The sequence below is a fragment of the Oncorhynchus masou genome, chromosome 16, assembly GCF_036934945.1.
Source record: "Oncorhynchus masou masou isolate Uvic2021 chromosome 16, UVic_Omas_1.1, whole genome shotgun sequence".
NCBI lineage: Eukaryota > Metazoa > Chordata > Actinopteri > Salmoniformes > Salmonidae > Oncorhynchus > Oncorhynchus masou.
In genome coordinates, this window is record NC_088227.1 from 18,212,506 (window position 1) to 18,228,853 (window position 16,348).

At 44.5% G+C, this 16,348-nt stretch overlaps 1 protein-coding gene across 1 annotated transcript in view; it reads right to left on the reverse strand.

The window, feature by feature from the left end:
* The window catches only part of LOC135557591 (exostosin-1-like), a 257,815-nt gene that overhangs the window by 9,285 nt on the left and 232,182 nt on the right, over window positions 1-16,348 (reverse strand). Inside the window, exons 9-11 of the mRNA XM_064991004.1 lie at window positions 14,767-14,856; window positions 9,653-9,813; window positions 1,506-1,677 (exon numbers count right to left, since the gene is read on the reverse strand). Of these exons, the coding sequence (XP_064847076.1) occupies window positions 1,506-1,677; window positions 9,653-9,813; window positions 14,767-14,856 (423 nt within the window). The remainder of the gene's footprint in view (window positions 1-1,505; window positions 1,678-9,652; window positions 9,814-14,766; window positions 14,857-16,348) is intronic.

Sequence of the window (16,348 nt, forward strand, 5' to 3'; positions counted from 1 at the left end):
TTTCTTCAAACCAAGCTGCTTGCCTATTGCAGATCCAATCTTCCCAGCCTAGTGCAGGTCTACAATTTTGTTTCTGGTGTCCTTTGACAGCTCTTTGGTCTTGGCTATAGTGGAGTTTGGAGTGTGACTGTTTGAGGTTGTGGACAGGTGTCTTTTATACTGATAACAAGTTCAAACAGGTGCCATTAATACAGGTAACGAGTGGAGGACAGAGGAGCCTCTTAAAGAAGAAGTTTCAGGTCTGTGAGAGCCAGAAATCTTGCTTGTTTGTAGGTGACCAAATACTTGTTTTCCACCATAATTTGCAAATAAATTCATTAAAAATCCTACAATGTGATTTTCTGGATTTTTCCCCCTCATTTTGTCTGTCATAGTTGAAGTGTACCTATGAGGAAAATTACAGGCCTCTCTCATCTTTTTAAGTGGGAGAACTTGCAGAATTGGTGGCTGACTAAATACTTTTTTGCCCCACTGTATATTGTATTTACTTCGCCACCATGGCCTTTTTCGTTTTGCCTTTACCTCCCTTATCTCACCTCATTTGCTCACATTGTATATAGACGTATCTTTCTGCTGTATTATTAACTGTCTGTTGGTTTTACTCCATGTGTAACTCTTTGTTGTTGTATGTGTTGAAGTGCTTTGCTTTATCCTGGCCAGGTCACAATTGTAAATGAGAACTTGTTCTCAACTTGCCTACCTGGTTAAATAAAGGTGAAATAAAAAAAGAAAGAAAAAGATGGGAAAAGGAATGATAAAACTCGCAAAGTGATGATACTGCAGGTGGCTGCTATGAAAATGAACTGTGTGTGCAGGTGATCATGGCTATATTCATTCCGCCTGGTCATGTTGCGAAACACTTCTTAAACGGAAGCAAACAGAACAAAATGGGGAAGGACCTATCTGAATTTGTCCAATAGAAACGCTTGTTTTAGTTGCAAAACAACTTTTTGGACTAATAATTACACCCCAGCTCAACTTCATGCAGTCAAGAGCGTGCAAGGTGGTATTAAATATGTTAGTGCCTGACACCTTGATTACTCAAATTTGTCTCATGACCTGTGTGCACCTACACCTTAAACTTTCAATTGTAGGCATGGCTGTGGCTTCCTCATGATGTGTATAGGGCAAATTCGAGCATCATGTCGTAGCCTAAAGCTATCGATGTTACATTGAGCTGGATAAATGGAATATGAATGATAGTCTTCCAACCTGATGTAATAGAAATAGTCCATGCTCATGGTACGATACCGCAAATCTTACTCCCTAATCTCAAATGGCACCGCCGCCAAAGCTTGAAATTTGCCCTGACCCAAGCACTAGATACCTGATGTCTAATGAAATTGGCCGTTGGTTAGTGATTTATGCTGGGTAAACACAGGGTTTTGGCGGATGGCATCTTCAACAAGCTAGGATTGTCAGGTCAAACGCGCATGCGCTCAGGCACACACACGTACGCACAAACGCATGCAAACACACACTGTTACCACGAAGATCTACTGTACCTGCTGCATCATTGTCTCCTTGTACTGCTTCTTCTGGGTGACTTTGATTGGTGGGAGCTTCGTGACAGCAGACACCAGGAAGTTCATCAGGATATCCTCACAGTTAGCCATCTGGTCCACCATGGTGAGAAGGCTGGATGGCAAGTAGTGAGTGTACAAGTAGTGATAATACCTAGAAACACAGAGAGAAAGAGGGATGGATACATTCATAAAAGGACAACACATTGATATACTGCATAGTGCAATATTGCAAATGGAAACAGCAGTGACTACACAGGAAATCAAATCTCCTTAATTCCATTCTCAGTGCCATTTCCCGAAGGTTCACCATTTCTCTGGATAATGTCCCTTGTTGTGTTCTATTCACTGAGAGTCACAGAATATGGATGGTAATCTGTCTGGTGGAGCCATCCGGCAGAATGAGCGGAGCCAGCCCAGAGAAGAGCCACCCTCCCTTGTGGCCTCATCCACCCGCCTGACGACACCCAGAGACGGATGTTTTAATTTCTCAGAGTGAGACACTTCGCCCCTCTCATTCTGGCAGCCCTGATTGTACCATGTCTCATTTCCCGTCTGTTTATTATGTTGAGGGCCCTGGCTGTATGGCTGACAAAGGCAGGCGCATCATTTCCTGTACGTCTGAGCTGAGGGATGGGCGTCAGTCAGTCGGGGTGGGCCACTCTATTTAGATCCAGAGGCAGTCTGACTCGTGCCTTATCTCTCCTCCTTCTCTTTGGTAGCTCCGCTGGGCTCCTGGCCTCTACAGCATCAGCCCAGCTATCACTTTCAGCCTCGTGAAGGTGAGGTGTCACAGCCAAGGTCTGCCGTCAGCACCATATGTCGGTCTCATCCATGCAGGAAAGATGAGCACAAGGACTTTCCTTTGAGACAAGCTCTGTGGCTTTCTCTCTGCAAAGCTATTGATCTATGTGCTGTCAGTTATCTTGTCAACGTTGTCATTTTCCAGATTTGAATATCACACTCTGCCTGATATCTTTGTTCATGTTGATATCTTTGGATGGGAAATGTATACTGAGCAAAAATATAAATGCTACATGTAAACATGTTGGTCCCATGTTTCATGAACCGAAAGAAAAGATCCCAGAAATGTTTAATACGTACAAAAAACGTATTTCTCTCAACTTTTGTGCACAAATGTGTTTACATCCCTGTTAGTGAGCATTTCTCCTTTGCCAAGATAATCCATCCACCTGACAGGTGTGGCATATTAAGAAGCTGATTAAACAGGATGGTCATTACACAGGTACACCTTGTGCTGGGGACAATAAATGGCCAACCTAAAATGTACAGCACAATGCCACAGATGTCTCACGTTTTGAGGGAGTGTGCAATTGGCATGCTGACTGCAGGAATGTCCCCCAGAGCTGTGGCCAGTGAAATTAACGTCCATTTTTCTACCATAAGTCGCCTCCAACGTCATTTTAGAAAATTTGGCAGTACGTCCAACCGGCTTCACAACCACAGACCACGACCCACGGGATTGTCTGACTGATTTACTTTTATGAACTGTAACTCAGTCAAATCTTTGAAATTGTTGCATTTTGCGTTGATATTTTTTTATCAGTATAGCTATCTAATTAATGACACAGATTTGTTAATTAGGCTGATCTGATAGGATTGTTTTTACACTTGCTACTGGTGACAATATGGTAGAAACACTTGCCACTTGACTATTATCACAATGCCTCAGTAGACAGACCCTTGAGAGCTGAATAATAGAGGCATTTTGAAACCACACAATAGATTACAACAATGACATGTTCCATGAGAGTAGTGTATCTGCAACTGCCCGATAAGACATGACTTCAAATCTCTCATGAGAGGAAAATACTTCTCAATTCAATTTGCTGCATGGCTTAATAGTTTGTATTCATTGTGTTGAGGCATTGCATTTACAATCAAATCTTTTATGGAAAAAGAAAAGAAAAAAAACAAAGACGTTATTTCCTTTTCTATTATGCTGCTTATATACAAAAACTGTCAGTGGTGTGAGGAATTCGGATTAGTTTTCTAAATGGCACTTACTGTACTGAAAGACGTAGACTACTCCCGAGTAAAACATATAAACTCAGCAAAAAAAGAAACATCTCTTTTTCAGGACCCTGTCTTTCAAGGATAATTTGTAAAAATCCAAATAACTTCACAGATCTTCATTGTAAAGGGTTTAAACACTGTTTCCCATGCTTGTTCAATGAACCATAAACCATTAATGAACATGCACCTGTGGAACAGTCGTTAAGACACTAACAGTTTACAGACGGTAGGCAATTAAGGTCACAGTTATGAACACTTGGGACACTAAAGAGGCCTTCTACTGACTCTGAAAAACACCAAAAGAAAGATGTCCAGGGTCCCTGCTCATCTGCGTGAACGTGCCTTAGGCATGCTGCAAGGAGGCAAGAGGACTGCAGATGTGCCCAGGGCAATAAATTGCATTGTCCGTACTGTGAGACGCCACTACAGGGAGACAGGACGGACAGCTGATCGTCCTCGCATTGGCAGACAACGTGTAACAACACCAGCACAGGATAGGTACATCTGAACATCACACCTGCGGGACAGGTACAGGATGGCAACAACAACTGCCAGAGTTACAACAGGAACGCACAATCCCTCCATCAGTGCTCAGACTGTCCGCAATAGGCTGAGAGAGGCTGGACTGAGGGCTTGTAGGCCTGTTGTAAAGGCAGGTCCTCAGACATCAGATCATACTTCCGGCGCCGACAGAGTTGGCCGCCTCGCTTCACGTTCCTAGGAAACTATGCAGTTATTTGTTTTTTTACGTGTTATTTCTTACATTAGTACCCCAGGTCATCTTAGGTTTCATTACATACAGTCGAGAAGAACTACTGTATATAAGATCAGCGTCAACTCACCATCAGTACGACCAAGAATATGTTTTTCGCGACGCGGATCCTGTGTTCTGCCTTACAAACAGGACAACGGAATGGATCGCATGCAGCGACCCAAAAAAACGACTCCGAAAAAGAGGGAAACGTGGCGGTCTTCTGGTCAGACTACGGAGACGGGCACATCGTGCCCCACTTCCTAGCATTCTTCTTGCCAATGTCCAGTCTCTTGACAACAAGGTTGATGAAATCCGAGCAAGGGTAGCATTCCAGAGGGACATCAGAGACTGTAACGTTCTGTGCTTCACGGAAACATGGCTCACTGGAGAGACGCTATCCGAAGCGGTGCAGCCAACGGGTTTCTCCACGCATCGCGCCGACAGAAACAAACACCTTTCTGGTAAGAAGAGGGGTGGGGGTGTATGCCTTATGGCTAACGAGGCATGGTGCGATGAAAGAAACATACAGGAACTCAAATCCTTCTGTTCACCTGATTTAGAAATCCTCACAATCAAATGTAGACCGCATTATCTACCAAGAGAATTCTCTTCGATTATAATCACAGCCGTATATATCCCCCCCAAGCAGACACATCGATGGCTCTGAACAAACTTTTTTAAAACTCTTTGCAAACTGGAAACCATTTATCCAGAGGCTGCATTCATTGTTGTTGGGGATTTTAACAAGGCTAATCTGAAAACAAGACTCCCTAAATTTTATCAGCATATCGATTGCGCAACCAGGGGCGGAAAAACCTTGGATCACTGTTACTCTAACTTCCGCGATGCATATAAGGCCCTGCCCCGCCCCCCTTTCGGAAAAGGTGACCACGACTCCATTTTGCTGATACCTGCCTACAGACAAAAGCTAAAAAAAGAAGCTCCCACGCTGAGGTCTGTCCAACGCTGGTCCGACCAAGCTGACTTCACACTCCAGGACTGCTTCCATCACGTGGACTGGGACATGTTTCGTATTGCGTCAGATAACAACATTGACGAATACGCTGATTCGGTGTGCGAGTTCATTAGAACGTGCGTTGAAGATGTCGTTCCCATAGCAACGATTAAAACATTTCCTAACCAGAAACCTTGGATTGATGGCAGCATTCGCGTGAAAATGAAAGCGCGAACCACTGCTTTCAATCAGGGCAAGGTGTCTGGTAACATGACTGAATACAAACAATGCAGCTATTCCCTCCATAAAGGCTATCAAACAAGCTAAGCGTCAGTACAGAGACAAAGTAGAATCCCAATTCAACGGCTCAGACACAAGAGGCATGTGGCAGGGTCTACAGTCAATCACGGACTACAGGAAGAAATCCAGCCCAGTCACGGACCAGGATGTCTTGCTCCCAGGCAGACTAAATAACTTTTTTGCCAGGTTTGAGGACAATACAGTGCCACTGACACTGCCTGCAACGGAAAAATGCGGTCTCTCCTTCACTGCAGCCGAGGTGAGTAAAACATTTAAACGTGTTAACCCTCGCAAGGCTGCAGGCCCAGACGGCATCCCCAGCCGCGCCCTCAGAGCATGCGCAGACCAGCTGGCTGGTGTGTTTACGGACATATTCAATCAATCCCTATACCAGTCTGCTGTTCCCACATGCTTCACCATTGTTCCTGTCCCCAAGAAAGCTAAGGTAACTGAGCTAAACGACTACCGCCCCGTAGCACTCACTTCCGTCATCATGAAGTGCTTTGAGAGTCTAGTCAAGGACCATATCACCTCCACCCTACCTGACACCCTAGACCCACTCCAATTTGCTTACCGCTCAAATAGGTCCACAGACGATGCAATCTCAACCACACTGCCCTAACCCATCTGGACAAGAGGAATACCTATGTGAGAATGCTGTTCATCGACTACAGCTCGGCATTCAACACCATAGTACCCTCCAAGCTCGTCATCAAGCTCGAGACCCTGGGTCTCGACCCCGCCCTGTGCAACTGGGTACTGGACTTCCTGACGGGCCGCCCCCAGGTGGTGAGGGTAGGTAACAACATCTCCTCCCCGCTGATCCTCAACACTGGGGCCCCACAAGGGTGCGTTCTGAGCCCTCTCCTGTACTCCCTGTTCACCCACGACTGCGTGGCCACGCACGCCTCCAACTCAATCATCAAGTTTGCGGACGACACAACAGTGGTAGGCTTGATTACCAACAACGACGAGACGGCCTACAGGGAGGAGGTGAGGGCCCTCGGAGTGTGGTGTCAGGAAAATAACCTCACACTCAACGTCAACAAAACTAAGGAGATGATTGTGGACTTCAGGAAACAGCAGAGGGAACTCCCCCCTATCCACATCGATGGAACAGTAGTGGAGAGAGTAGCAAGTTTTAAGTTCCTCGGCATACACATCACAGACAAACTGAATTGGTCCACTCACACAGACAGCATCGTGAAGAAGGCGCAGCAGCGCCTCTTCAACCTCAGGATGCTGAAAAAATTTGGCTTGTCACCAAAAGCACTCACAAACTTCTACAGATGCACAATCGAGAGCATCCTGGCGGGCTGTATCACCGCTTGGTACGGCAACTGCTCCGCCCTCAACCGTAAGGCTCTCCAGAGGGTAGTGAGGTCTGCACAACGCATCACCGGGGGCAAACTAACCTGCCCTCCAGGACACCTACACCACCCGATGTTACAGGAAGGCCATAAAGATCATCAAGGACATCAACCACCCGAGCCACTGCCTGTTCACCCCGCTATCATCCAGAAGGCGAGGTCAGTACAGGTGCATCAAAGCTGGGACCGAGAGACTGAAAAACAGCTTCTATCTCAAGGCCATCAGACTGTTAAACAGCCACCACTAACATTGAGTGGCTGCTGCCAACACACTGACACTGACTCAACTCCAGCCACTTTAATAATGGGAATTGATGGGAAATGATGTAAATATATCACTAGCCACTTTAAACAATGCTACCTTATATCATGTTACTTACCCTACATTATTCATCTCATATGCATACGTATATACTGTACTCTATATCATCGACTGCATCCTTATGTAATACATGTATCACTAGCCACTTTAACTATGCCACTTTGTTTACATACTCATCTCATATGTATATACTGTACTCGATACCATCTACTGTATCTTGCCTATGCTGCTCTGTACCATCACTCATTCATATATCCTTATGTACATATTCTTTATCCCCTTACACTGTGTATAAGACAGTAGTTTAGGAATTGTTAGTTAGATTACGTGTTGGTTATTACTGCATTGTCAGAACTAGAAGCACAAGCATTTCGCTACACTCGCATTAACATCTGCTAACCATGTGTATGTGACAAATAAAATTTGATTTGATTTGATCTCTGGCAACAACGTTGTCTATGGGCACAAACCCACCCTCGCTGGACCAGTCAGGCAAAAAGTGCTCTTCACTAACAAGTTGTCTCACCAGGGGTGATGGTTGGATTTGTGTTCATCGTAGAAGGAATGAGCGTTACACCGAGGCCTGTAGCGGGATCAATTTGGAGGTGGAGGGTCCATCATGGTCTGGGGCGGTGTGTCACAGCACCATCGGACTGAGCTTGTTGTCATTGCAGGCAATCGCAACGCTGTGCGTTACAGGGAAGACATCATCCTCCCTCATGCGGTACCCTTCCTGCAGGCTCATCCGAAGTGACAAGTGCAGGAGAGTTTCTGCTATACAGTGTTAACAGGTCTCGATATGTATTAGGGATTTATATAACCACCATGCGTGCCTGCCTGCCTGTATGTGCTCAAAGAAATTGGTATGTGTTACCGCATTCCCATCCTTGAGCTGTTATCATGGCCCCTACACCCCTCACAGAGAGCAGGCAGGGGTTCTGAATGCACAGTGCCTTCGGAAAGTAACATTTTGTTGTGTTGCAGCCTTATTCGAAAATTGATCAAATAAAACAAAATCCTCAGTAATCTACACACAATACCCCATAATGACAAAGCGAAAACACGTTTTTTAAAATTCAGACCCTTTGCTATGAGACTCGAAACTGAGCTCAGGTGCATTCTGTTTCCATTGATCATCATTGAGATGTTTCTACAACTTGATTGGACATGATTTGGAAAGGCACACACCTCTATATATAAGGTCCAAGAAGACAGTGGCCTCCATCATTCTTAAATGGAAGAAGTTTGGAACCACAAAGACTCTTCCGAGAGCTGGCCACCGTGCCAAACTGAGGATTTGGGGGAGAAGGGCCTTGGTCATGGAGGTGACCAAGAACCCGATGGCCACTGACAGAGCTCCAGAGTTCCTCTGTGGAGATGGGAGAACCTGCAGCACTCCACCAATCAGGCCTTTATGGTAGTGACCAGGCGGAAGCCACTCCTCAGTAAAAGGCACATGACAGCCCTCTTGGAGTTTGCCAAAAGGCACCTAAAGACTCTCAGACCATGAGAAACAAGATTCACTGGTCTGATGAATCCAAGTTTGAACTATTTGGCCTGAATGTGAAGCGTCACATCTGGAGGAAACCTGGCACCATCCCTACGGTGATGCATGGTGGTGGCAGCATCATGCTGTGAGGATGTCTTTCAGCGGCTGGGAGACTAGTCAGGATCGAGGCAAAGAGGAACGGAGCAAAGTCCAGAGAGATCCTTGATGAAAACCTGCTCCAGAGAGCACAGGACCTCAGACTGGGGCAAAGGTTCAACTTCCAACAGGACAACGACCCTAAGAACACAGCCAAGACAACACAGGAGTGGCTTCGGGACAACTCTCTGAATGTCCTTGAGTAGCCTAGCCAGAGCCCGGAATTGAACCTGATCGAACATCTCTGAAGAGAACTGAAAATAGCTGTGCAGCAGCACTCCCCATCCAACCTGACAGAGCTTGAGAGGATCTGCAAAGAAGAATTGGAGAAACTCCCCAAATACAGGTCTACCAAGCTTATAGCGTCATACCCAAGAAGACTCAAGGCTGTAATCGCTGCCAAAGGTGCTTCAACAAAGTACTGGGTCTGAAAACACATGTAAATGTGATATTTCAGTTTTTAATTTGTAATACATTTGCAAAATAATCTAAAAACCTGTTTTTGCTTTGTCATTTTGGGGTATTGTGTGTAGATTGATGAGGAAAATAAACTATTTAATCTGCCCCTGTTACTGTACCTGTGATAGAACGCAGCCCCTGTGAGCACCATGTTACTGTACCTGTGATAGAACGCAGCCCCTGTGAGCACCATGTTACTGTACCTGTGATAGAACGCAGCCCCTGTGAGCACCATGTTACTGTACCTGTGATAGAACGCAGCCCCTGTGAGCACCATGTTACTGTACCTGTGATAGAACGCAGCCCCTGTGAGCACCATGGAGTACTGATTAGTCCACTTGGAGGTATAGCCCCATCTTGATTTGCTGCCTTCCCAGTAATGGCTGCGTGCTGGGTAGCCCACGATCCGGTCTGGGAAACTGTGCCAGACAATGAAGGCAAAGTCAACCTGGGGTTCAAATGAAAAGACAACATCTTTCAAAATCGCTAATACACAGATTTACTTCTGCATTAGATCAGCTATGTCAACTACAGTACAATGTAGCAAAAGAGTAGATTTGAATTCCAAAGAATTCCTTCTTCTCAGGAACACCAAATTGTCAAAAGTCCAGAGAATATGAAGAACACCACATTGTAGAATACACTTACTGACTTCTGTTGGCAGAGTGGCACCAAATTCATTTCCAAAACGCAAGAGAGAACAGAGCCCAAAAAACAGAAGGTCCCTTAAAACAATCACACACCTCTTAGCTGTGTCATGATGCATGTGTACGCAATTATGAAGAAATGAGACCACAAACCCAGAGAAAAAGGTTTGAAACATCTTTCTTAATGTAGCATTTGATTAATCGCCGAGTTAGCCATTACCTCAGTGCAGGATTTATGATATCATGCAAATAATTTTGCCTTTTGGAATTACGCTCTTATAATGCCCTGATTATGCCTCGCATCCTTTGTGACAGACTGGTTTGGCACATTCACAATGTGTCTTAGTTAATTATGGATTGGAAATAGGGACGGAGATTAATGACATACACAGAGGCGAAATGCTATCCTTGCAGAAAGGCTTTCCAAGGGCAACATACATTAATCCCATTTAATACATAAGATGGTTTCTGAATATGGGTTGCTAAGAGTCTACATCACAAATCTCTACCGGCATATACATTTCCCTGTGGCATTTGATGTGAAATGTTATTAAATAATAGAGAAGTACACTCTTAGAATAAAGGGTTCCAAAAGGGTTCTTCGGCTGTCCCCATTGGAGAACCCTTTTTGGTTCAACATAGAACCCCTTTGGGTTCCATAGCGAACCCTCTGTGGAGAGGGTCCTACCTGGAACAAAAAAAGGTTTCTTCAAAGGGTTCTCCTATGGGGACAGCCGAATAACCCTTAGGTTCTTGATAGCACCTTTTTTTCTAAGAGTGTATAGTCATATAGGAAAGAAAGACATGCAGCATTTGGTTTCCACCATTTTCACTAGTATTGAGTTCTCATGATCGGAAGGAAAGGAAACTTGTGACATTAGATCTTGTTAAATGACCAAGATCATGTCGTTGTGTTATGTTCCATTCATTCATATCCACAGTTGATATATTCCACTGGATCCCTGGAGAACATTTGACAGGCTGACTGTTTTACTGTTAACTGTGCCCTGCTCTCCCATGGGCAGCCAGACAGTGTCATGATAGGAACATTCATAGTCCACACCGTATCCTCTCTTAAAGCATAATCATGTGATTAATGAGTTGAAGCAATGCAATTATGAATTCTGTCCTGTCACTGTTCTATGTAGTTATTGTAATATGAAAAGTCCCATTAAAAATGCTCTACTCGCTCACATTTCAGTTATTTTCAATTAAGATGCTTTCAATGTTTAAAGGGCAATTACTGAGACAGATTATTAAGCAGATGAGGGATTTGCATCTGACTGGTTCTTGGCTTTTTCGACAGAAAAAAAACATTTGTCTTTTTTCTAAAATAACCTCATAAAACTTTTGTAACATCCGTTCTGTAATCTTGCACCGCTATACAATTTAAGTGGATCCTCTTGGAAGGTGAAGATTGACTTGGTGCAATTAATAAAATCTCAAATAGATAAATTATATTTTGCAGGTTTCTTACACGCTGATAAGACTCACAATTCACTAAGGATTAGCTCTTAACTCACTGAAATCTTTATGGGAGCGTCAACTTTGGATAGATGCAGTCTGATAGCTGTTTATTGGCAAAACCCTTCCCTTTCACCTGCATGAAACATATTCATTAAAGCCTTGATGGGTGTTACGGATACAGTTATCCTGTGTGTGTATCCTGTGTGTGTGTTTCTTTTCTCTCCTTCTCCCCTCACAGGTGAAAATCATCACTCCCCAATCAGTCAACAATCAATCATCAATCAGAAGACACACCTCCTCCTATTTCCTGACCTATCACAGTTCCTTCCCCATGGTTTAAAAACCCCATCATTTGTTTGTTCTAGAGCCCAGCTCAGCTCAGCTCAATCTCTCTGTAAATGCCATGTCTGTAGGTCTCTGTGTTTGACTCTCGCTTTGTGTCGTAACCTCTCTTTTGTTTAAGCACCTCATAGCACTTTGTCATCACCTGTGAGTATTGTTTTTGGTTATGGTGTTTGTGTTTGATTGCTGGTGGAAAAGGGGGAAACCAAGACAAGTCGCCCATGGGCATACACTACCCGTAGGTGAACTTTGTTAAATACACTAGTTAGAACTGGGCGGACCCCCCACTGTATTTTTGGTTAGTTAGTTAGCTGTTGTTAAAGTAGGCTAGTCTAGCTTAGGGGTGTTTTTGAATACTTATTGTTTCTTTCCTTGGGTCCATCCCAGCCCCTTTTCCTGCTCCCCCCATTACCGTGTGTTTATAAATAAACCTAGAGTTTGACGGTAGATTTCAGTTGTCGTGCTTATTTCGTTCACACTTTTCCTTTGTCACAATAATAATTTGCATGAGTTATGTTACGAGTCTCATTACCATCCCCCCTAGACTGTCGGGCCAAAAGGGATTCGTAACAATGGGGCTCTAGCTTCTAGATGGTCTCATTCTTAATGCAGGTATTGGATGGGGTGAAATAGACCAGAAAGAGAAACATAGCCTTCTGTGTCTGTCTGTCCATCATCATGTGTCAAAAAGGTATGATGGACATACTTGTGGAACGTAATCATTACACCGACATGTTGGTCAGTTTTGAAATTGTACATTTCCCAAAGCAGAACCTTTTCTTAATTAGATTCACAGCAGAAATGGTATTGAAACACACTGAAACAATACAGCATGGGCTTAGAATGGAAAGCAGCAGGTGCAGGAGACCATTATCCCTCAAACACCAAGACTCCAATATGATGCAGAAAACAATGGCTTTCCTAATGAGCTCGATTTAACAAGTTCAATATTTGGAACACAAAAAAAAAACACCGCAAATCCAACTTGTATATTGTGTCACACACAAACAACGTCAACATTTCCAAGGGCTCAGCCAAAAGAACTCTGCAAATGTTTGACACTTTTGATAAAAAAAGAAAAAAGGAACATAATCTTCACACTGAGAGGCAACTGCTGCTTTGGTTCATTTAGTGATTTTGTTATTTTTTTATATTTATTTTTATTTTTTTATAACTGCCAGCAAAATGAGCCACTCTCGCCCCTTTTTCCTTTCCAGAGACGTGAAGCTTAATCAAACTGTGACTTCATGGTTTGACAGTCTAATGATCATCGCAGAGACGAGCATGCCGGAGAGGTAATAGGTTTCACAAACCTCCTGATTGCTTGAAACAACTTGGGCTTTCATTAGTTTCTCATTCCAGGACAGATGGTGGATACGTGGTTTTTGTGTGAATTTGCACCATGGTCACCGAATTTGCATTTCACAGCATGGGAAGATCCTTTAGCTAACTACATCCGGAGAATGGAATCATCAGGAGAAGAAGGCCCTCGTTCAAGATGTTGCCAGTCAGTGACTCAATAACAGGAGTCTTAAATACAGCAAACGTCCTTTAGAGGGGCAATCAATCCGTCCCAACCACGAGACATGAATTGGTTATTACGCTATGCTTGAGAACTTAACTCCATTTACAGGGACTTCCCTCATGGACAAGGTGTGTTGAAATGACCTCCTCAATATTAACATGCAATGTAAAAAACAATAGGGCGAGAGACACTCGGAGACAAGATGCCAGACCATTATACTGATACTGTTCCATGGAGAAACACAAGGGTGGAATTTATCTGATGAGGCAAGACAGGTTGTTGGCACCTTAATTGGGGAGGACGGGCTGGAACGGCATCAAACACATGAGATTGAACCCGTTCCATTTGCTCAGTTCCAGCCATTATTAGTCGTCGTCCTCCCCTCAGCAGCCCCCTATGAGGCCAGACATCCCCGTGGCTCAAAAAGGCTGAGACGTCTTAGTTAGAGAGGGTGAATGACACTTCGTGAATGGTTAGTGTGAAGGGTGGGCATCCACCCTGGACCACAGACTTGATCTACTAATATAACCTGTCACCATGTTTCACCTTCCTCTGTCTTGTTTCCTCTACAGTAGGTCCCATGATACCAGCGTGGACTTGCTCTGTAGAGTGCAGCCCAGGCCCCGGTGCCAGTTTGAACATTAGGCCAGAGCAGTGACTCTGAAAGAGCCAACTTTGAGTCGGAGATACTCCATTAGGCCATGCTCTAACAGAGTAATATTAATTCCTGATCAAATTATATGGGAACAAGCAATTAAAAAGAGATTTAGCGCTTTGCTGATTCTGCAATGTGCAAATATTATACAGGGACTAATTGAATAGCAGAAATGAGAATTAACAGGAACAAAATGCAGGCACAGAGACGGAGCACAGCGTAGCAACAAGCAGAGCGACACGGCGCTCTGCATAACAACAGACTACAAACAAAACAAGGAGTTCCTTTGAAGATGAAGGAAGTCGGTTGGTGTTCATCTCCACACCCCTGGGAGAGGGACTACTTCCAAGAAACTGTCTGGAAGTTCTGTTACTTCTTCAAATGCTGCTCAATCTCACCAGTTGGTGTTGTTGTGGTGTTGTTGTGGGTGTCAATGTCAGATAAGAGACAGGAAATGCTGAAGCTGATCACAGTGTTAATTGTTGGCTAATTTTCACACACAGGCTTGGGACTCGATCCGGCCTAGCTTTCTTTTCTCCCCATTATCAAATGAAATCAGAGAATGTTTTTGGGTACTATAAAATTCTACGTGTACTACCAGGTAGACTCCCTCACAGTTACCTTCCAGTTCTCACAATAAGAAGAGTGCATGGGTAAGATACTGAATAACATTGCTAGATGAGGATTGATTGAATCTGGTCTTTGAACGTTAAAGCCCCAGGTAGCATAAGGAGACAGAGGGGGAATAATAAGCCATCCTCCTACCTCATTGGTCGACAAGACGGAGTCCTCGTCCAGACTGAGGACAGCATCTGTGAGGATGACGCCATGGGGGGAAAAGCGACTGCTCATTGTCTGGGGGAGAGGGGGAAAGAGGGAGAGATGTGGTCAATTGCTGCAGTCCCAAACTCCAACAATCCATCCACTGGCTCGGATGTCAACACCTCTGACTGTGTGGGGACCTATTCAATCACAAGCTGAAGTATTTCAGGTGCAGTATGTTTGAATGGGTTTGGCTAGAAATTGTTGGAGTGGAGTCCCTTTTTCATGCTGGGTGAAAAGAAGAGCAAACCATTTAATCAATTCATCCTGACGCACCCAGAGAGTAACCTTAACCTTCTTCTCTGCTTGAAACATAATTGCATTTCTTTAGCACTCCGTAACAACTCATCCATAGAAGGCCAATCTTTGCTATTTCGGGCCTCACATTCCACTCCTCTGTAGGCTACTTTGAGAAAGACACTATTATTGAAGGACTATTAATTTTAAGGAGGAAATATTGCTCTGATTATTGGATGAAAAACCTTGTTCTGTCGAGTATGTGGGCGAAGGCCAATGAGACATTAAAAACACCACAATTGCCTGGCAGTATCTTCTGCCCAAAGAACCACTTCACAATGACACTTGTCCTACTAATAATTACAGTGTAGGTACACAATGGAGAAATGTATTTTGCAATAATATGACATCTTATGAATAAAATGCCTCCGCCATATCTCTGGTTATTGACGGTGTTTCTATTTGAAACGACTGATGGCTGTTTCTCTCGCTCTCTGCGGCCAGCGTTATTGGTAGATTGCCTGCTGCAAAGTATGTCCTATAATATTTGGGAACACACACATGGCAGAAGTGAACTGTCAGCAGTGGCCACCTGAGAGGGATCTCAGGGTAATCCTCTTCACTGTCTCTCTCTCTGGGAGGCTGCCAGCCAGAGTGTGTGGTGTGATGCATCTTCACTAAAACTCCCCCTGCCTGCCTGCATGCCTGCAATGCTCTTGACACCAAGCTTAAGGGGTTAATACCGCCCTCTCTCTCCCTCCTGAACTTCACTGGCTGCTGCCTCATTCATCAAATCAGAAAGTTATTGATAGGAACCTGTTGACTTGGAGATTAGCCTCGCCTCGGGTTGGCTGCTCAAGAGCAAGTGGGCCTGGCCGCGCTTTCGACAGGGCCCCTTGTCATTATTTTGCAGCGGCAGCGGATGACTCGAGGTGCTGTGGACTCACATCACTGCGGCTCAATGGGCCCTTTTCAATGCAACATTATTTCCTATTCGCTGTAACCGTCCCTGCCTGGTGTGTCATAGCAGGATAATAGTGACAGCGTATCGCTGGCAGGGCCGCACAGCACGGAGCCCAGCCTCCTGGCTCAGGAGAGCCCTTCATGGGGCCATTTGAAAAATCATTTAGCAGCCGAGGGCTTGATTAAACGAGGAGCATTTGGTTACCTTAAGAGTCGTTTAGGAGTCGTGTGGTAAAAAGCTCTCGTAGGAACATATTGAGAGAGACAGAGTGGCAAAGTACAGGCTTTCAGTATAACTATTATACACTCAGTAATCAGCCATGTA